General features: G+C 39.7%; 1 protein-coding gene across 1 annotated transcript; it reads left to right on the forward strand.

The window, feature by feature from the left end:
* The first annotated feature begins 6,614 nt into the window (after nt 1–6,614).
* On the forward strand, nt 6,615–23,779 carry pitx3 (paired-like homeodomain 3). Its single transcript, XM_047602192.1, has 4 exons — nt 6,615–6,851; nt 12,991–13,108; nt 17,664–17,869; nt 22,275–23,779. Exons 2-4 carry the CDS (start codon nt 13,000–13,002, stop codon nt 22,842–22,844), a joined length of 885 nt encoding a protein of 294 aa, XP_047458148.1. The 5' UTR covers nt 6,615–6,851; nt 12,991–12,999; the 3' UTR covers nt 22,845–23,779.
* The last annotated feature ends 24 nt before the right edge of the window (nt 23,780–23,803 follow it).

A 23,803-nucleotide genomic window follows, 5' to 3' on the forward strand; every position in this document is an offset into this window, starting at 1 on the left:
ATGCTCTGCACTCTCAACCCACGTTCACTACAGCCTTTTGATTGGCACGCAGCTAAACGGGCAACTCAAGCTGTTTCTAGTGCTTTAGATACAACCATGTGTCGAATAATAGAAGCCAACTGCGTATTTGCGCTTGTAATATTTGAAAAGCCATTAAAATAAGAGGAATCTTCTAGAAAAAATGAAGTATTACTTATGTTAGATCGATAGTGGGGCGGGACTAAGGTAGCGGTAGTGGAGTAATGGTAGGTTGCACAGGGTTGATGACGAAAGCACGGCCTGCCACTCCACTGAGGGAACAGCTCCGACTGCAAACTGCACTAAGATCGACTCCTGATGACGTACACTGATGTGAAAAAGAAAGTGTTGGCCCCCTTCCTGATTTCTTTTTTTCTTTTTTCTTTTTTTTTTTTGCATGTTTGCCACCCTCTTGATGTTTCAGAACATCAAACGAATTTAAATAATAATCACAATAGCAAAAAACGCACTTTTTTAACGAAGGTGTTTATGATTAAGGGAAAACAAAATCCAAACCTACACACCCTTAAGTGAAAAGTGATTGCCCCCTAAACCATATAATTGGTTGGGCCACCCTTAGCAGCAACAACTGCAATCAAGCGTTTGCGATAACTTGCTACGAGTCTTGTAAAGCACTGTTGAGGAATTTGGAAAGAACTGTCTTTTTAAGGTCATGTCACAGTATCTCAACAGGGTTCAGGTCAGGACTTTGACTAGGCCTCTCCTTCTTCAGCCATTCAGGCTTTGGATTTGGATTTGGATTTGGACTCTGGATTTGATGGTGTGTTTTGGATCATTAGCTGGGTTTATATGGAGAATTTTTTCTCATTCCGATTGAAGGTTTCAGGTCAGCTGTTTACGTGTGAGGTGATCTATACCGATCTGATGTTTATTTTCTAGCGGTTCTGAAATTATTCCATGCTTCAGTCTATCTCGACTTTAGTTAATTTTAGATGTACCTTTTTAAACAGTTCAATATTTCTATTTTTATTTTATTTTATATTTTATTTTATTTATTTTTTTGATGTATGCGATAATGTCTAGCTCTTTTACAGTTGTTGTTAAAAACAAACTCTGCAGAGCCATAGATCAGTTGAGGAAACCTCACTCGAACATCACTGTGCATTTACATTAAGACAGAGCATGCGCAGATAGAACAGAGCCTGACTTCTACCCCTGTGAAACCGAATGAAATTTCATTCGGTTCGGGCCTGTCTATTCCAGTGGGGGCGCTTATATGGAGCATTTTCATTTGGTATGGCCCTATAAACCAATTGTAATCAGAATATATAGCTCCACGTAAACCCAGCTACTGTCCAGCCTCAGAACCCAAGTTCACTTCACCTTGAGGTCATGAACAGATGGATGGACATTCTCCTTCTGGATTTTTTGGTAGACAGCAGAGTTCATGGTTCCATTTATCACAGCAAGTCTTCAAGGTCCTGAAGCAGCAAAACAGCCCCAGACCACCACACTACCACCACCAGATTTTACTGCTGGTATGATGTTCTTTTTCAGGAATGCAGTGAGATGAGAATTTATGTTGCTCAGTATTGGTTTTCATCTCGGAACTCTGAACTTTAGCCCAGTCTCTTTCTTATAGTGGAGTCATGAACACTGACCTTAACTGAGACAAGCAAGGCCTGCAGTTTGTTGTTGTTGTGGGGTCATTTGTGACCTCTTGGATGAGTCGTCTCTGTGCTCTTGGAGTAATTTGTCATCAGCCAGCCGCTGTTCCAAGTTTTCGCCATTTGACGATAATGGCCACTGTGGTTCACTGGAGCCCCAAAGTTTTAGACTGAGTTTTCCAGACTAACAGATCTCCATTACTTTCTTTCTCATTTGTTCCTGAATTTCTACTTCATTGTCTACTTCATTTTGTCAGGGAGGTCCTATTTAAGTGATTTCTTTATTGAGAACAGGTGTGGCATTAAATATTCAGCATGTTCTATTTGGTTAGTTGGAAAATGTAAAATAAATAAATAAAAACAAAATAAGCCAAGACAAAATGTATGTAATAAACCTTCTCACAATTATAGACATCAATTATATACAATTTTCATATTCACTGTTCCAAATTTGCTAACCAATGACCAAATATGATTGTTTTTAAAGCCATATTAAAGCCCTATTTAAAAAATATTGAAAGACGTTTAAACCCCAAAGTGACCAAAAGAAGAATTTTGTGTGAAAAATCCAATATTGCCTGAACTTTCTTTAAACCTTGGAGCCCTTTTATTTTTTGGTTATTTGTTGTATTTTTGTTTCATCTGTATTAGTTTTGCAACTGCATTTTCTGACCATATTTGCATTGTTGTACTTTTTCTGTTCATATCACCAAGTAGTATTAATATGCACCTCTTCAGTACATGATGCTTTGTAACAGCTGTTGAAACTTGTTGAGACTTATCACATGATCCAGTTCAAAATCAATGGGATAATATGTGTTTCCCAAAATAAGCTCCAATTTAGGGTCCTCACCGGACCATTGCACTATTCATCTGATGTGTCCACCTGTTTTTTACTGAATTTACTGGGTGTTTACAAGGGTGCACACTTAATCATATAAAGTCACAAATGAAACCCCATGTCAAAACACAAAATCCAGGAGGTCTAAGGAGCTCCCGAGAGGTGTTCAGTGTTGCTAGGAGTACAGTGCCCTCAGTAATTGTGATGTCCAGAGATGGGCAAACCTACTGGAAACGTGACCAGCAGCACTCTGTCAATGATGGAATATCAGATGAAAGGCCTTCTTAATAACAGGCACATGAAGACTGTAGGTTTGTTCATCCAGATTCTTCTCTTTGGTTAGCGTTAGGCAACAATGATTGTAGTCTTGACTGAATGTATGTAAACTAGTTGTGTATCAAGTCACAGTGGACTTACATTGTCAGCAAACATTTTACTGATTCAGTCAGCATCTTCATCTTCATCCTTTTACATCACAATTGATTTTTCCATTTGAGACATTTTCCAGTGTATTGTCAGAAATCACTTTTGGCTCAATCAATTTTGGCAGTGAATCGTCGCCAACACAGATTTCATTGAGATGTTTGGGGATATCCGGATTGTCTTGAACTGTGAATACACTCTTCATATGTATTTCTCTCACCTAATGCTGTGTGTGTAGGCTCCTTAATGTCTGTGATGGTTGTGTTGAATGATGCATATGGAATATTTTGTTGTCAACTTCATAAGTGGGTGCACATGCTTCGGAGCAACAGATGCCAGAAGGATTGTTTTTGTTGAAAAAGAAAATGAACCTGCATGCTCAGGTGTCTCGTATTATTTTAGAGAATGTACAAAAGCAATTCAATGACTCGGCATGTATGTCTGTACATGTACTTTATAATGTGTGGAGGGGTGCAGAGATTCCACGGTCACAATCCTAAACCATCTTATCGCACTGTGCAACCAGAAGCCACCATTTGCTCAACACCCGCACTCAAAGTACTGCTCTATGTTTAAAGCATGTAGAACTTACCTGTGTGGTGCCTTTGTTTGCTCATTGCAAACTGTTTGATCAGCTGTGGGATTAATAATTGCAACAGTTCATCTGCAAATATATGCACGTCATGTTCCACAGTAGCAGATATGTTTGCGCCACTGAGGCACTAACAACACTTCATATATTTGTCATGCTCTTCCATACGTTTGAAATGCTTTACCAAATCAAAGCACATCCATCATTTGTGGAACACAAACCCACCTTCGCAGACTTATTTAATTGTCACTTCCGAAGGGGATGCTACTAATTAGTCACCAAAGAAAGAACAATTATCCAAGAAACTGTCTTTATACAATGCTGCATGTGAAACAACTAATTTTCTCCAGGTTATATTTCACTCATCTAAACTAAAAATATTTCTGTTAGCTAGTGTCTTGTACATGAGTGTATTCATCATTAATTACAGACCTCAGATGAGAATTAAAGCAGAGTGAGCCACACATTCTCTGGTAAGAGGACATTTATTGAGCATTTTGGCTTTAAAAACATTCTTGTCTCCTGTTTGGCAAATATATTCTTGTTTGAAAGATGTGCAAATGTCAAACTGACACTTGTTTATCATCAGTTCATTTAACATTCTCGTGGATACTTCTGAGCAGCTCGAAGCTGCGTGTTACAGCTTTAGGCAACGTCATTTCTAAATTCATCCTAAAATGATCCTGCATCAAACATGAATGAAGCGGTAGACAGAGCTTTCAGTTTTCAGTGCTGTAATTGTTAACCTCCGTTTAGAGATCTAATCTCGTAATGTAGTCTATGGAAGATTTAAGAATGTGTGCATCATGCAGCTAGCCTTCTGTATCATCTGACCTGCAGAATGTTGAAACACAGTTTATCAGTGTAGGCATGCAGCGTGGGCTTTTCATGCACCAGGTGTGACAGGAAAACAAATACACCTGCATTTGAGTGTTGATCATTTTTCATACATAACTCACTCTGGTGGCCGAGTTTGCAAGCCTTCACGTTCCAGCATCACATGACAAACGCTGATGTTGTGTACATTCATATATCTCAAAGCCCACAGCTGTGTTAAGAACGTCTTACACCACACAAGTAACTGTAGGGCAATTACTCCCTTACCCTCTCCCTACTTTTCTTCAGACTTCCACTCCCTTATATCCTGTTGCGAATGAGTTGTGAGTTCTGTTTTTAAGTTCACATTTGAGTAGGTCTACAGATACACTGGTGCCTCTACTTAGGCAGAGTGCTTTGTTTTAGCTGATGTCAGCATGACAGTGTGTGTATGTGTGTGTCTGTGTGTTTGCGGTGGAGGTCGTCATCTCTGCAGTGACCCTTGTCACAGTGAAAACATGACTAGCTTATGTACTTGTTTGTTGCTGTTTTTGCTTTGTGCCCACATTTAAAAATGGAACTGACTGCATATGAACTTACAACTGGACAGCTTTCATTCTTTACAAGAGCTCATCTGCTTTAAGCTATGCAATTCAGTCACATTCTTAGGGAGAAAATACAACCATTGTCAAAACTGCTAGAAATGCATTATCCTGTCCTTTGGCACTGGTGCTATGATGCATCCGATGTACAACTGACTCTGATATTAATCTGCAACATTTTGGGAATTCTTCCACTTCAAAACTACAGACAAAGTCCATAGAAGGCAGTCTTTTGTGGAGTCATCAAAATTATTTCATCTGGATTTGTTTTCACTGAGTGTTAAAACCTCCTGGGAGGTGGGTTTAACATTCAGGAAAGAATATGGCTCTGGGTTAATATAGACCACCCTGTAGAAAGACAACGTATTATTGCCTGAAAAGGAGTGACAGCAACAAGAACAGCACAACATTTGGCTACGGTCTCGTGGCATCTAACACTGCAGAGGGTGGGTTAACACGGGAGTCAGTTACAGACCCTCTCTGTCCGTACACCAAAGGGCACCTTGAGTGTATTTCTGCGAAGCGGGCTTACTGATGACACTTAATATTTCTAGCTCAGTTTATCAGTTACACTTAGATCAATTAAAATCAAAAGCTTTCAGTCAATGAACTTGGACAATTAATTGAATATTTTGCAGCCTTGATGTGTTTTGCCTTTAAGTGATATTTGTCACTGTATGTTGTACAAGTAAACCGAACTAAAGTCAGTTTAAAAGACTTGAAACACTCCTACTTTCATTTAAGTTTTGTCGAAGACTAAGTATTAATTTTATTTTATCTTTGGAGATGGAGTTGTATTCATGAACCGTGAGGATATGTGGCCCTCCTTGTATTTTATTCTATAGGCTGGTTTTGCTTAAACTCCAAAGCATTTAACTGAACTAAAGCATTTGGACCGGACATGTCTCAAAGAAAGTTGCACTTGGTTCCAATTACATTTACCACTTCTGTTTCCATTGACATTTCAACTGCTTCCCTCACGGTCATTTCTCAAACTGTTCTTGAGAACTTATCTACCTTTAGCAATCACTTGGATGTCTCTGTTTCTTCCATTAACTTATTCCCCAACTCCATTCACTTACACCTAAACGTCTCCCAATACTAAACCTTTATCTGTCATTTTGATATTTTCCAGCCATGGCATGTCCATTGTTTATTCAATTTACTCACTAGGATTTTAAAAAGTATTTACATAACGTTCCCTTAAAACTGTAAATCATCCACAGCAAACACAGATAATTTGGTTCCTCATGTTCCTTTTCTAGTTTATTTAGTTCCTTTTTCAAATCTTTAGGCTTCTGCCATAATGGAAAATGACGATGAAATCAGTATGTGGACCTGTTCATTTAAAACAAACAAACTAATAAAAAACAATAAATAGGTGTGCACCTGGAGTCCGTGCCGCAAGTCCCGGCGTCTTTGCAGTCTGAATTAACAACAGCGCAGTAAAAAGCTGCAGCGTGGAGAGTGCAAGTAGAAAGAGATGGAGAGAGCGTTTGTAGACATAATGCCACTGGGAGGGGATGGGGATGGGGGGGCGTGTGCATGTGTGTACGCGTGCGTGTGTTCCCCATGTGTTCTCAACGAAAGAGAGTGGGAAAGAGAGAGAGAAAGGGGCCGTCCTTTCTACAGTGGACCTGTCACACACAATATTTAGCATGGAGTTAACCCCCTCCCCTCCCCTTCCCCTATACTCTGTGGGGATCAAGCCTCACTCCTCCACAGCCTTCATGTCTGACAGCACAGAGGGCAGCAGAAGAAGAGCAGGAAGAAAAAGGAAACTGAGTGGCAGGCATCTTTTTGTGACTTTCTGACGCACCGGAGAACTTTTTGTCCATGTCACCAGCAAACCTGGGCCCAGGACACCCATCTGCCCGAAGCAAAGCTCCTTTCCTTTTCCACGGATTAATTTAATCACGTCGGGATTCGACGTAAGTGAAACTAACCACATTTTTCCCCTTTCTCTTCTTCTTCTTTTTTTTTTTTTTTTTTTTAAAAAACTTCTCTCTTTCTTTCATCTCATCTTGTGCGTGCGCGTCTGGGCTCCATCCCGTAGTCTCCAATTTTATTTGTGCGTAAAAGCTGCCAAAATAGCACGTGAATGGAATGAGGGGCTAACTCTCTTCTAAGTTTGTTACAATTTGCAATTTGATTCTCAGTGTATAAAGTGGCAATATCACTATCACTTGCCATCGTCGTTCCGTTGCTGGTGTGTGTGTGTGTGTGTGTGCGCGCGTGCGTGCGTGCGTGCGTGCGTGTGTGTACGTGTGTGTGTGTTGTGTGTGTGTGTGTGTGTGTGTGTGTGTGTGTGTGTTGAGAGAGAGAGAGAGAGAGAGAGAGAGCGATTCCTCGGAATTATCGTGGAATCTGGTGTGGTTCCTGCACAATTTCGCCGTGACGGAAATGATTAAAAAATATTCGGGAGGACTAAAAAATGTGGGATGTGAATAAAATTGATAGGTGGCAGGTGGCTGCGGCGCCAGGAGACAACAGGGGAAAAATTATGTGCGCACCCACCACCACGCGTGCACACACAATCACACTGACTGTACCGACAACTTCGGTCTCACTCACGTTAAATGTGCATCCATACTGCAAAGACGGATGGACAAAAAATGCCGTGTTTTTTTAGCGTTTTTCCCAGAGGTGATCTTCAATCTTGGCCTTGGAATTTGACTAGAACATCAACGGGATAAAAGTATAATTTTACACAATAGCTGTGACTCTCCGCTGCATCCCGTAGTTTTCTAGAAAAAAAAAATCCAAAGATGTTTAGATAAAAATTTAATTTGAAAATATTCTAGTTTCTTATTGCCGTTGACGTTAATACGAAGCTAGTGCATTATTAAACATGAGGCCCCAGTCTTTCAAAATAAGTAGAATAAAAACCCTGCATAACCTATATGAAAAAAAATAAATAAATCGAATTTATTTAAAATACAGTTAATAGGCCGAGACAAATTCACCTTGCGCAACTTGTAAGTCAGAAGCGTTACGTTACGTTTATATTTATGTAATGTTTTCTGAATAAAAGGCCTAGTTCACATGTAAGGGTTGAACCGGTTTCGTCCAACAAACTATTTATATTTTACCTATAAGTGTGTGTTATAAACCTCCTATTAATACAGGTATTAAAAAACGATAAAAATAAAATAACGTAAAAATAAATAAATAAATAAAAAGAAGAAGAAGACCAATTTACTTACCAGGAACACCAGGATAGATTTCCTCCCTTGGGCCTCCAGTTTATAGCTTCGTTTGCATCTGTTCCAAGGCCAGGACATATGAAAATAGGATTTGTTTAAATTCACGTTTGGCCTCGGGGTAATGCAATGTTTATCACCAAACCGTGCAGAGGCGCCGGCTGCTGTGCTGAGGCCAAGACTGCAACAGTCAGTAAGTTAAACGGGATGACAATCGAGATGACACTCTCATTGCACTTTTAGTAGGGGAAGCTTATTATTATTATTATTATTATTATTATTATTATTATTATTATTATTATCGTGATATTATATAACTTTTGTTTGACCTTATCTCACAATTGTGTTTGTTAAAATAATCTTACAACCTGCAGCCAAGATTGTGCATTTGGATGTTTCAAAGTCGTAATATTTAATTTACACAACTATGTTATTTCTACAAATTCTTAATAACTATTACTAGCAACCCCTTCTCAAAATCTTATCTAAAATTAAAGGTACCACTTTTAATAAACACGCAGCAACTTACTACCATGTAAAATGCACTGTGAGTGGCGGAGTGATTGTATTTCGAAATTACAAAAGTTGTTGGGCTCAAGCCTGAGTCCAACCGGTGAATTCTTTTTTCGATCAGCCGTAATAAATTCTTGATGTGGAAAGGCTCTGTGTTAATCACTGCTGAGGACTTCCGTGGGCTTGCACAGCCAATTATTTCCCGGTGATTCTGCTGCAGGACTGCCTCGGCCTCACTCCCTCAATCATATGCAAATGGCTGTTCTAGGAGGGCAGAAATTAACATCTACAAACATTGGACTGAAATTCCATCTGCCGCCTCTTCGAGGAGGCCCTTAATAAGTTCTCAGACAGCAAAGTGACACACATCTTAATCAACTCTTAATCCCGGGAATTAATTCTCGACGCGTTTATGAATAATTCCCGGGCTAATGCCTGCAGTCCGTGGAAACGCAAGCAGTCTGCGGCGCGCACCGCCAGATGGACCCGGCAATCTCCCGAAAAAATGAAAGGATTTTTTTGCTTCCATTATTAATTTTTATTATTATCGCCAGATATATAGCCTGTTTTAATGAGATCGGTGTCACCGGGCTACTCTTTATGCAAAGCGCTCCAGTTTATGCAAACCGTAGACTCTCATCTGGCTGTTGATTTGCGTTCACACACATCGTCCCATCCCATCAGTGTTTAGACTTCATTTAAATGTAGTTGCGTCGGAACAGCATGTTGGGAGGACGTGGACTTAAAGGTGGCTGTATTGAGTGCCACGAAAACTCCAGGAAATGGTCTGGTCCATGTGAAGCCCCTGTCCAATGAAACCGTATCAAACGGGCTCTTAAATTTTACGAGTGAGCTCATTGGGTGAACTACTGTCACACAGATCTGCAGCACAGTGGCCAGTCTTAGTGCTCAGTCAAAGCTCATTGAGCAGAGGCAGAGGGGGTCAAAGTGCTCTTAATTTGAGCAAAATGACCGTCTGTCATCAGGCCGGCTCTCTCCACCGCTGACATCAGGCCGTCTGTCCATCCATCACTGACATAGTGGTTATAGTACCCTGGACTGGCTCACATTTGGATTTCTGACAAAAATACTGGACCCTGCAGACACTATACCTGGGTTGTGTGCTCACAAAGGGACAGCTGTTGCTCTGCCAGGCAAGTACCCTGAGCAAACTGCTCCCGCAGCCATTTGGGGCCCTTTTGTGGAGTGTTATTGAATTTTAAAAATCAGAGAAGGGACTCAACACGTATTTACATCGAGTTGTCTATTTATTAGTTATACATTTATCATTAAATTGTTTTGCAGTATGTTAGTGCTGAGATACATATACTGAGATATGAAACTAGTTTATTGTTCTTGAGGAAAAGCAAAAGCAGTACGCACTTAGATCAAGCATGCATCTGTTATCGTTTTATGGTGTGAACACAGAGCATTGCTCTGTCACGTAAAGCTCACTGAAATGTCAGATCAGGGCTGTTTAAAAACAAATCAAGCACAAAATGTGACAAATGTAAGACAAATATGAATATATTAATAGTCAGATGAGGGTCACATTTGCTTGGTACTGTATGCGTTCGCAAAGGAGAGAGACAGATATTTCCTGTTACTGAGTGATTCCACTTAACCAAATGAAAAAAGAACAATATTCATGTGGTTATGAACAAGAGGAAAGCTGATCTTTCTGACCCAAAAGTCAACTTTAACCCACAAATCCATATCAGAGGTTTATTAATCCAAAGCCCTTACACAGGGGCAGTGTGCTTACTAGGTAATCTCTCCACTGGGAGACTTGACCTTATCCTCAGTCTTGCATCTTTTTTTCCCAGAGATGCAGCAATGGTCTCTGGATGACTGCAGAAACCCCCCTTTCCTGTCCTCTAATCTTTTGTGAGACGTTACAGTCATTCTCACGGATGCTCAACAAAAAACAGATGAGGGACTTGTCTTTGAAGATGTTTGCAAGTTTTACTTGTGACGAGATAAATGTGAATTTGAGGGCTTGAGATGCTGTCCGTTTGGCAAATAACACAAAAGACAGTGGCCAGGAGGCGTGTTTGATAAAAGAAAATGTTGATTCACCTATCAAATGTCACAGATGTTCAGCTGTAATAAGGTGCTAAACCTTTAATCAGAATAATGCAGGTTGACCTAATGCTGCATTATGCTGCTTTGTCAGAGCCACTGACACATTTTAAGTGTGGGTTAGGATGAGTCTAAGAGAAAACATTTGTTTATGATCAAAAGTAATGATGTGTTAACTTTTGAAACCTGTGGATCAACACGTATTTACTATCATTCTCAGATTTTGTTATAAAATGAATTCTACTAAGTTTCTTCACTCCTACATGAATAAAATAAAAGTATACATCTCATACATCTTATCATTTTCATGAGAAATTGAATCAGCACAATGATGTTTTGAATGAAGGGTATTCCTGCAGTCAGAATGTTTGTTATGCGCTTGTTACTTTAGATTGGTTGACTGCATACTCCGTACTGTACAAAGTTCGTATCACAGCAATGTAGACCTCTAAATGATCAGAGGTTGAAATAGGAAAAGTCTTTATTGTCATTATATGCATGATACCACCAAATTGCAAAATACCCATCACGGCATTGCTTTCAAAAAGAAGAAAATACTCAGCAACATGCACTGACAAACAATCGGGCTTTTTTTTTACTCACTTTACTTTGACTTTTGCATGAATCTTCAACAGAGCTGCAGATGTACTGAGGACAAGTTCTCCTGGGGCGAGGAGAGGTGAGGGCTGGAGGGGTGGTGACAAATATGCATTCCCCCGAAAATCTAAATCTGCTGCTTCTAAGTATAAAGCTTGTAACCACAACGGCTGCACACAGAGCGACTAGCAACATCCAAACAGTCAAGAGGGACGGTTCAAGCCCTGCCCTGAGGGAGGACTGGAGGTCTATCACATTTGAAAATCTTTGATGACATGAATGCATTGTAGCCCGTGGCAGCCTTAAGACCTTGCTCTGAACTAGTAGATTTTAGATTTACTCAGTGGACTCCTGGAAAATGAAAAGTAAATAGAAATCAGGGCTAAACAATGGCACAGTGCTGAACCCAGGCAGGGTGCTTCATCCCTTTCAGTTCTTTGTAAGTCTTTGCTTTCAGTTTAGTGCTTTGCCAGCATTAACCTGACATCACGTTACAACAATAAAGTAACTGGAGGACATCACTGGACATATTTGCATGCTGCATCCTTGGCTGTCGTCCTGAACAAGGATGTTTTTTTCCTTTTAATCATACACCTAAAGTCAAACTGAGACTTTATTGGGACTGAAGCCATGAATCATCCCACACCTCTCTCAGCGTATGCCCCTCCAACATCGTCAAGGTGTTTACTGCTCTGAGATAAATGAAGGGAGAGTTATTTTGAGGCGCTCCATTGAGCAACACGTCTACCCCTCTGGCTTGAATTTGGCATGGAAATGTCATCGTGTATGTATGGTGTATTTTGGGACCATATTGCTCTCCCATTGTAACTCAAAATAGAGGCAAGGCAAGTCTGATTATAGCTGCTTATGTCAGCCTGCTATAAACGGGATTGGGATGACAATCACAACCACGGGTGAATGGAAAGATCGAAGAGAAAATAGAATCAGAATGTGCCAACAAATAAAACAAATAGATCCAAACCCACGTCAACTAGAGCCTGTATTGATTTAAATAAACGGACCCTTTCCCCAGATGGAATGAGTCTCGGGAGGGACAGAGGGACACAAGTAGGACAGGTACCCCCCAACCAAAAGACACCAAATACTCTTAAATTAACACAGGAGGAATTTATTGTTTTGATTGAACAAATATAGAAATGCTGTGGACGTTATTGTGCTTGTATGTGTCACCCCTGCTTACAAAAACATGTAAATGTGTTCATGTTAGAGCTGCTGTTGTAGGCCTGTTTTGCATTGTGAATCCACTGTCCTTCTTTCTTCTTTGTCTTTTATTTGTCTTGTTATGAGATTTGTTTTATTTTATTTTTTATTTTATATATATATATATATATATATATATATATATATATAAGAGAGAGAGAGAGAGAGAGAGAGAGAGAGAGAGAGAGAGAGAGAGAGAGAGAGAGAGAGAACTGGGAAGTGTCCTGTGTTGTATTGGGAAATAAATTTTTTTTTCTTTATTCAACACGAATCTTCACGGAAATAAAAATATTAATAAGCATTAGGCTATAGGGTATCACAATTCTCTGATGAAGACAAATATCGGCCTTTTTATAATTAGTACTTTCAACTGGCTGTCACTGAGTGTGAGAGTTGGGAGGAAGACGCCTCCTGATCTGTTCGTGTCTCTGTGTATCTGTGTGTCTGTGTGCAGAGCCTGGGGATGGATTTTAATCTGCTGACGGACAGTGAAGCCCGCAGCCCGGCGCTGTCGCTCTCAGACTCCGGAACACCGCAGCACGACCAGGGATGTAAAGGCCAGGACAACAGCGGTCAGTTCAACCGAAACATTGCTCATGTCTTCTTCTCATGTCGTGTCTGAATGCGCGAGAAAAATCGCAAAAACATTGACTTGTTTTCGCACTATATTTCCGACTATTTGTGGAAAATATCGGACTAGGTTAATTCTGTGCATGCATGAAATATTCGATACTAGCCACTAATATGATTGGTATAAATAAATAATGTCTGTGTAAAGGCCTGCGGTATGGCCCCAGAACCAAGAACTTGTTATATTATGCTTTAATGCATAATGGACTGTTGCGCTCACAGCATTTAGTCTGCTTCAAATGACTAATAGCTAATAGCTAATAGCTAATAATAATAATAATAATAATAATAATAATAATAATAATAAAGATCCCCCCTTTTTATAGGAATGAAATAAAATGAAAGCCTTTTTAATTAGAGGCTTGCTTGTGTCCCATGTTATGCGGCATCCTCATCAGGCCAGCGAACGTGGGCCGTAATCAAATAGAAACCCTTCTGACCTTGAATATGAAAATGAAATGCAAAAGAAGGAAACGTAAGAAACGAAATTCTCCTGAATGCGACTCTGAGGCCGGCGCCGTGACTTCATCCGGCGTAGACTACTTTAAAATAAAACCAAGACCTACCCCTTCATCGGTGGGACACCGCAGGTAGATTTATAATAATCGAATAACACAATAAGTTAAATAAACACAGCACAGGGTTTTTTTTTTTTGTTTTTTTTTTTTTTGTTTTTGTTTTTTTTGCTGTAGGCCTAAAATGTGTTTAGACAAAACAGCAGCTCAATGGCCACTAAGCTTCATCTCAAGGCCTTCATCGGGGAATAGATTTCACGAAATTACGCAAATTGCCACTCGTGCCTGTGTACACGCTACACCTGCGTGGATGGTTGTTTGGTTGGTGGTTTGGGCGCATGATTTTCTATTGTATTTCATTTTTAATTTCTGTACTTAACTCTTTTATTTCCTGTGTGCACTGCCTTTAAACTGTCGGTTACGTTAATCATCTGGATCTGAAGGTTTTCCTTTATGCCTCGTCCAGCCTGTCTCCAGCCTTCAGTCTGTTTCTGGTGCAGTGTGAGTGAGTGTGTTTATGCGTGCGTAACCCAATCTAACTGCTAAGTGAGTGTGGCTAAGGATCCAGTCCTAACAAACTGTCAGACACAAACTATTTTGGAGAGAATTGCGGTGCAAAAAGATGCTTTACAGTGTGGAGGGACCTTCTTTTATGCTCATACCAAATGTCTGGACTGATTCTAAAACAAGCCCTCAGGGTATATTCATTTTTTTCTTTATCTTTATCCTATTTTCTTTAAATATAAATGTAAAAATATAATAATATTGAATAATATGAAAAATATTTATTCTCTTATTTGTGGTACAAAAAAAGTCCACATTTGAACTTATTTGTACTGGTATAGCGATCAACACAAAGTGATACACTACTCTGTAAGACAAGTAAGGGATTCATTAGGGATGCCCTGACATGAGTGACTGGATAATCCTGGCTGTGGCCCGTCTCGTTCAGCTGTTTCACACACAGAACATTGTGTGAAGTCATGTCCTGGAGTCACTTTAAAAATAAATGGGATTGCAAAATGATGTTTCTGATGAGAGACAACCTTTGAACCTATGATTTTTGACGTTTTCCTCTGGAAAGAGTTGCTCACGCAGTGAACAACTCTTGTGTTATCCCTATTCTTCATTTTTTCAGAATTACATTTCTTACACTTTAAAGTTTGCCTTTGCTCTCCTGTCTTAAATCCAGGCTTTATTGTTCTGAGAAACAATATCGCTGCCACACCTTACCACAGCTGAAGCCTTTGCTGGAGGCAATGATCCATTACTGAATGGCCCAAGTGTGTTCTATTATAATAAATGTTTTCTCTGATAAAAAAGGAGCAGATCCCATATAACCTGACTTTGGCTTATTCTTTGAGAGCGAGTGTGGTTAGCTGCCTATGAGAGCATCAGTTGGGACAAAAAAAAAATGAATGCGATATGGGATATGTGGTCATCATTGCTTTTTAAATTTACACAGCCTTTTCTGTGAATGCGTGTCTGTTCTGACCCATGTTGTTTTTCCAGGTTTTCTATAGTTATTTGGTTAAGAGCCTCTTGAAGTTGTTTTCCACATTAAAGCACCCTGAGAAGCTGACCTGGAATGGCTCTGTCATGTCGGCACATTATCAGTCAGATTGCTCCTTTTGTTGGTTGCGTCAAAAGACTGCCCTTTCCTCTGTATTGTGATATAGACTTTGGCCTTAAGTGACAGCTTACCCAGTGTCAGTTTACTGCCAGATAACAGCCTCAGCCTGGCCCTTATTGGTTTTGCTGGTGGCCCTGTGGAGCCTCTTTTTAAACCCTGCTGATCATTTCGAACTGCTCCCAGAGAGCTAAGCCCTCGCCAAACAGAGCCCAACCTGCCCCAGTCACAAAAGCCTGATCCACAGGATTAGCTGGCCAACTAATTTCACTTCTTTCTGTGAGGTCCTCAAATTGTGGGAGTCAGATCTGGCAGAGAGGAGCACTGGCAGACATAACATGAATGTGTGGTCCTCAATACTCGCTGGGGGCCACATGCAGTCACTCACTGCTTCTGCACATCTTTAAATGTAATGCAGTGTTTACAATCATTCTCTCGTGGCAGTGTCACACTTTTGTCATTTTCCAGCAGGATGGAGGGATTTCAGAGGATGTTTGAGGTGGGAGTATTGTTTTCAAATGGGACTGGATATCACTGATTCTATCCAGGGTGAAAGGTGTCAGAGTAATGCGCTGCTTCACATGTAAATGTGTTTGGGCTTACCAAGGGTTCACGCTTATGTTGCTTTCTGCAATAAATTACATTCCGAACTGTAGTGTCCCACTTGTCTTCAAAACCACAGAGTTTAGATGCTTTTGAATACTTTATTGTGATATTTTTCTGAAAGAGGATTCGACATGCCAGTGTGAATCATAGAAAGAAGGAAATGTACAAAAATATTTCCAGGTAAACCTCCAGCTATTTCCATATGTGACTGGACTTTATGCTTAAATTTGTCTAAATAGATTCTTGTCAATTATTGTTTTACTGACATATTAAACTGTCACAAATTCCACCCAACTCTACATGCTGTGAATAAATTTCAATACAAATTCAGTAAATTAAAGGACTGAGTGTAGATTACATTTCAGAGGGAAATATTGCATCCACCACATTTATGCAGCAGTAACATTAGTTCGTTGATTAAAAAATGAATAAAGAAATAGTGAATTCCGTTTTTTGGTCTTTACCAACACCCGATATTAGAAATGTATTCAAGGTAGCACCACTTTGTCCCATGGACTTTTTCTGTATTATTCTATATCGTGGTCCCACCTCAGTATCTATATGTGAAGACATTCTTTCATAATTCTTCCAGGTACAAACACTGATAAGACTGAACCTATGTCCTCTACAATGACCACTGACGCCCATGAAATGACACAATTAAAACACTGGTTTTATAATGGCTTTAATTGTTTAATAATTAGCACAAGAACTGTGGAATAAATGATCAGCAGATCAGTCATTTATTTTCTTCAGTTGATTCACATATGAACAAAATATATTTTAATTTTCAGTATAATAAAACTTCCTTCATCCATCAGCTTTCACACAGTTGCTTGTGTCACATGAGTACCATGACGCTGAATATTACTGTGCAGTAAAACAGATTTACAAGCTGTGGCAGCATATCTCACCATGTAGTTCCAATAACACATTTCTTCATTTGTACATTTGTATGTTGGAATATACATTAAAAGCAGTGGTTGTAAGATTCTTGCTTTTGCAAATATTTGAACACCAAGTAAGTGTCTCACTCAGCTGATGTTGTTTCACTTGTCCATGGAGCAGAGGGTTAGTTGCTAATCCTTGGAACATGGACCGCATGGTAAAGTGTCCTTATTCACTAGTGTGTGAATGGGTGTGTGCTTGTGTGAACAAATGGGTAGATGTGACTGTGACTGGGAAGTGTTTTGAGTACCAATAGTCAGAAAATCACTATGTAAATACAAGATGATTTACTATTTACCAAACATATATTACACAGTACAGTCACATAATTGTAATAACTAATATTTCAGGCATTATGTACATATCTACAAGCATGCAAACGACCCAGTGATGGAATGATATAAGTTGCATTGTTATTTCAAGAATTATATTATTATGTGTTACGAGGACTCCATCAATTAGAAAGTATTAATGAAGATAACCACTCTGTTACTCAAGTTGAAAAGATTGCAGTCAATACAAATAAATAGATATTTGTTCTCTTTGATTAACATAAAAAGTCTAAGCTCAAGGTTATCTTTGAATTTTACGGAGCTTCCAACAGCACATCTGCATCAGTAGATGGTGTTTGCTCACTTGTAATGTTGCCCAGTTTTTACACAATTGTGGAATTTGTGGTCATGAAATTGTTTAAGCTTGAAGGTTGTTTTTTATTACCATTTGCAAGTCACGCCACCCCGTCTACTCTCATCCTCCCGTTGTCCATATACTGAGAACGTTTTATTTGTCTGTGTGCAGACACAGAGAAATCCCACCAGAACCAGCTTGATGAGTCAAGCGCTGAGGACGGCTCTCTGAAGAAGAAGCAGCGCCGGCAAAGGACACACTTCACTAGCCAGCAGCTCCAGGAGCTGGAGGCCACCTTCCAAAGAAACCGCTACCCAGACATGAGCACCAGAGAGGAGATCGCAGTGTGGACCAACCTCACAGAGGCACGGGTCAGGGTGGGTACACAAGCTCTACTACAGTCTGACTAGAATAGAGAGTCCTGACTGAGTTATATTTTCTCTTTTCAGTGATGACATGATTGTCACATTGTTTAGAATGCCTGTGAAACACGGCTACATGCAGATGGTCTAAGTTTGTTCTTTACTTTCAGTTCCTCTGATAGAGCCATTTTCCTTTCAGCTAGTGAATCTCCTCTCAGGTTCACTGACTTAAATGCTGCAGAAAAAATTCTGGTGATCTCCTTCATTTTAATGTTGCCAGTTTGTCTGCGCAGCAGGACAGTGAAAGGAGGAGCCAAACAGCACAGGCAAACAAATCATACCAAGCTTTTGCCAGAATACAACAATATGCCAAGACTTTGCATTGGCCAGTACATGTTTCTGTGACCTTCTGTCTCTGATTTGTAGTTGTTTAGGCTTCAGTCAGGTTATAGAAATCAGTTACTCCTCGTGTCATTAGTGAATGGCATGAAAATACAAATATTTTCTTGAAGGTAAGTTGTTTTATTCACCTCTGCCAAAACTTGATTTACATTCTAAACTTAAATGTCAAAGGTACACCAGAGTGTGGCCACACCCAGTGGTTTGGTCACTGTAGCTATATGGAGCAGGAGGACACACATTCTGATGGATGACAATACAATCGGCAGACTGCCTGACAAGTAATGGATCAAATTAATGTTGGCTGGAAGAAAGGTCACATAGCACGCACTCTTCGTTGTTATTTTGAAGGGACAACAGACTACACATTGTCTCATTCGTGATGTCCATCAGTCGCCCTTTTAATGCCCTGCATTACTACAGGGTAGGCTACTAGATGCCCCAAATACTCAGTTTGATTCTCGTGATTTGTCAAGGAGCTGCAGCGTGATCAAACATAAGGGTAACACTATGTGTGGGGTCTGGGATATGTAAACTGGAATGACAGTGAAGAGCTTTGAAGCAATGTGTGATTTTTTTAAAATTTTTTAATTATTATTAAAATCATGTTATAGATTATTGAGAATGAGTCACACAAACTGTAGCTATGCTTTTTGGGGTTTGGGCTCTGTAGCTAAATCGAATTGCAATTGTGTTTGAGTAAAGTAGCATTAATATACTAACACTGTGGAGCTATATTGCAGATAATGGCCACCAACCGACACTGTCTTTTTATGTGTTAGAAGGCTAACAGTTTAATATGAATTCTTATTCTTGGGGTCCAGCTAAGACAGATAATGGATACATGAATAGAATAGGCCAAGAGCCCCCCAAAAATTCATCCATCTCCTCTAGTTATTTTGCTGTTTTATAATATATGCATGTGGGAAGGTATTTGCATGACAGTTTAGGCAAGTCCTGCATTTTTAACCAATGATTACCATCCATCTAAATGTCTAAATTTATTTTGCACTCACGTGGATTATAATATCTCACATGAAACTGTGTTTCCTCAATTTGTCACCAACTAAAATATATTAACGATTGTTCGGCACGGAGGGTTTAGTTGTTGGACTTAATGATCTGGACTGGGAGGTTGGCGGTGGCAGGGTTCCTATTTAAAAGGCTGCTAGATGTTGAACCAGTGATGGAGCTGTATACAGTCACTCATTTTGTGGCAATATGTTCACCCCATGCCAAGATTTTTCAGTTTGTTCCTAAAGTTTTGTTGTAGTAATTGAATGTTTGTAATAACTGAAGAAAAGATGGAAAAGTCAGTGGAATATAGCTACATCTGAGACATCAGATAAATGTTACATTAGTATTCATTATTCCAATGGAATCTGAACTGACAGGAAGTGATTTTAAAATCAAACAAACTACAAATATACAGTATATGACATGTTTTATAGCTGTGTGTATTCTAGTGTGTATCTTAACAGTGTGCTAAGGTAATCAAGTATGTTTTACGTTCATTTGAAATGGGCGCCTGAATTTGTCGGTATTTCAGTATTAGGACCTCTGAATATCAAATGTTCAAACCAATCTAAATCATTTGTTCATCAAGTTGTCCTCAGTTACTCTCTTAAGGTAGTGACAGGCAAGATTTACACTCACCAGTCTGTCATTCTTTAATCATTCACAACAAATACATTCCAGAGTTTTTTTGGAGAAAGCTTTTCAACCTATTTTCTTGAAGTTTTTGATCGTATTCCACTGGAACAACCTTGACATTCAGTGTCTTACTTGAACCTACTAACAGCATTGCCTCCGTGTCACGACAAAGATTGGGTAGCTTCTGTCCTTCAGCATGGGGTTTCCCCGGCTGTCACTGAGTGTGATGGAAAACTTACAGTCATGCACTTTATACTGACCATATTAATGGTCAACAGCATTCTGTTACTATAATAAAAGTGGATTAAATGATACACAGCCTGTATGCCAAGGGGGCGGCAGAGTGTCAATATAACAACAATGGTCTGTAAAACTCTTTGATGGATTAAAGAGATAAAAACTTCTGATACCAAATCATTTTAATATAAAACACATATAAAAGAGAAACAGATGACTGCAGTGTGACTCTTCATGTTAATTTCAAAGAAAAAGTTTGTCCAGAACTTAACCCACAGTGGAACTTGGCTCTGTCATTTTTAAAAACCCTCAATTTAGATTTTCCATTAAACTTTAATCCAATTCATATCCTCTAAATATAGGACCATAAAATGACAAATGTGAAGATTGCCCTTTCCTGACATTTCTTTCATGTGGATCTCACTATCCAAATAAGTGAATGATTAGTTTTAATAAGCCTTCCCTAATATGACTGTTTGATGATACACTTCAACTTACTTTCTAGGATCATTATGTCTTTCAAATATTCTACATATGCACACAATATTACAGAAAGTATTTGAGTGGGGTTAGGATACTCTGACTGGATGTGTTTTAGAATTAGACTTTATTGACTCCTGACAGTTGCAGGAGGAAAAACTCATTTGGGAATAACTTCTTCAGTCATTCTATTTTCTGCTTGTGCTCAAAAATAAGATTAATTCAAGAGATTGGCAAGAGATTTATTGTCATTATGTGTTTGTACAATGAAATTGTGCTGAAATATTCACTTGTGCAATAGTCATAAAGCAAAGAAAGAACACTATTAAAATTAGCATAGTAGTACACAATACTAAAACAGATAAGAATGCTACAATTTCTGGACACATACGCAGTGTGTGGTATGATATAAAGTTACAGGAATTAAATAAAAGTGCTATTAGAACTTGCAGTGATGAATAATACAAGGCCTGTTCAGGTATGGATCGTACTTGCGTTTAATGGTTGCGGTTCTTGGTCCAGGATGGGTGTTAGGCCCAGAGAAGAATGATGGACACCTCTATCCCGTAGACTGACTCCAGAAGTATCCAGGCCTCAGTTGCTTAATTTATTGTGTTAAATCTGTGGAACAGGTGGCTCAGTAGTAATTCTGGTTGGTGTCTTGATCAGGTGAAAATGATAGGGCTGATGTGTGAGAGCATCACTTTCTTGAAGCACTTCATGTTTATTGGCATAAGAGCAAATGGCCATTAGCCATAAGACTCTGACTGCTTGTACACCATACAAACATTTGAGGCATGTTGGAACAGAGGCGCATGCATTCAGTGTTCATCCAGTCACTCAGTCCGGACGGACGCAGTTCCTGGTGTGAACTTTCTGAAGGTGTGAAACCAGTGCCTGCTTACCAACAGGTGGTGTAGTGTGAGGAGCAGCTCTTCCATCCTTAGTGTGAACGTGTGCAAAAAACTGGTTCAGGAGGTTAGGAAGGTCTACGGAGTGTTCTGGTATGTCTGTACAGACCCGGCCCTAACTGATGTCATCCCTTGTTATAAGTTTTACATTTTATATATTTAGCCATCCCTGTCTTGAGACATATCTACAGTGTAGTGGGGGCGCATCAGCTGGCTGTTAATATCTTTATGTAACTTATTTAATGCGCATTTAACATTGTAATGGGAGCACATTTATGTTTTATATCATTGTACATGAGCTTGGTAGAAATAATGAAAGTTGTCAGATGATGGAGAGGAAGTGAAGTTGTGAAAACATCTATACACCAGTCAGTTTCTGAATAAATGCAATTAAAGGCCATCTACTTTTATGCGAGCCTTTATTATTACTATTGACTACTGCCAACGTAAACTTTATAAAACTTTACATAAACACTTCATTCTAAAGTAGAATCTTACACTGCTTGAGAGCTGGGTCCTTTACTTTCATAGTTTTTGCCATAACTTCAACCGTTACTGTTACAGTATGAGAAGTGGCTGCATCAAGCAACCAGACATTGTTCGAAATTAACATAATAGCCAGGGTAGGTGCTGGCTGACTAGTGGAAACAACTTAGGTTTCGTTGTGTTGGTATGCCCACATTATAAGTCAAAAAGGGATAGAGTGCTGAGTAATTTTTTTCTGCATTTTCGTTTCCTAGGTATGGTTCAAGAACCGCCGTGCCAAGTGGAGAAAGCGGGAGAGGAACCAGCAGGCAGAGTTATGCAAAAATGGTTTTGGTGCACAGTTCAATGGACTCATGCAGCCCTATGATGACATGTACACGGGATACTCCTACAACAACTGGGCGACCAAGAGTCTAGCAAGCAGCCCACTCTCTGCCAAAAGTTTCCCATTTTTTAACTCAATGAATGTAAGCCCCCTGTCATCCCAGCCCATGTTCTCTCCCCCCAGCTCTATCCCCTCCATGAACATGGCCTCTAGTATGGTTCCCTCTGCGGTGACCGGAGTTCCTGCTACTGGGCTCAACAACCTGGGCAACCTCAACAACCTCAACAGCCCCACGGCGCTCAACTCGGTAGCTGTGACTGCAGCCACTTGCCCTTACGCCACCACAGCCAGTCCCTACATGTACAGAGACACCTGCAACTCTAGCCTGGCCAGCCTGCGGCTCAAGGCCAAGCAGCACACCAACTTCGCTTATCCGGCAGTGCAGAACCCCGTGTCCAACCTGAGTCCCTGCCAATATGCTGTGGACCGGCCAGTATGAAGTGTTTCTTGTGTTCCTTGACACAACCAACTGTCCGCCGTTATCACCATCACCCCACTTCACATCTCTTCAGTGCTCCTGTGCTACCAGATATGCAGCACACAGGCAGTTTGTGTTTTGATGGTACAAAATGAGAATTATCTTCAAAACTGACACAACAAACAGACATGGTCAGATGGACCACCGCTTTTCAAAGGAATGCTCTCCAGTATGTGAGACCTTGTCACTGAACTGACCAACTGCTTTAAAGGATTTCTAAAGATTATTATTCACATTATTCATATTTTTTTTCTTCTTTTGAACTGCATGGCTAGGGAAATCATAGAAACCAAGGGTAAATACATCATGGAGGATTCAACTGGACTAGTGGTCAACAGACTGGCCCAAAATAACATCAAATATGAGCTTTGCTACTTTTGCAGGAAAAGGGACCTGTGGTTGCAATATGAAAAAAAATGGAGGATGTATATAATGAACATTTTTTTGTTTTGTATGTGATAAAAACATATGAAAATCTAGTACTTTAAAGATGAGAAAAGCATGTACTTCAAAAGGAAAGGCCCTAGGTTGATGTCCTATTGGCACATTGTTTAGGAACTTTAAACTTTGTTGTGAATTCCTCTCCCCTTGGAAGGTCTTAGGTCAAAGGTCGGATTGGATGGGTGAGAGGAAGGCAGTTCTAGAAAGTGGACACAACGTCAAGCTTTAAAATGAAAAGAAACAACAACTCAGACACACACATATATCAGAACAACAACAAGAATTTTCAAGTGAAACTGAAAAGCCATTGAGTATAGATTTGTGTGGTGTTATACAAAAGGAGTCCATGACTGTAAAAACATGTATGTAAGAGTGCAGTTGTTATAACAAAAACAAGCTTTTTTTTCTCCTGGTGTAGCCTGCTTTGTCTCATTAAAAAAACAATTAAAAACTTGTTTCTATGAACTACAAACAGACTT

This window comes from Mugil cephalus, chromosome 13, assembly GCF_022458985.1.
Source record: "Mugil cephalus isolate CIBA_MC_2020 chromosome 13, CIBA_Mcephalus_1.1, whole genome shotgun sequence".
In the NCBI taxonomy this organism is placed as follows: domain Eukaryota; kingdom Metazoa; phylum Chordata; class Actinopteri; order Mugiliformes; family Mugilidae; genus Mugil; species Mugil cephalus.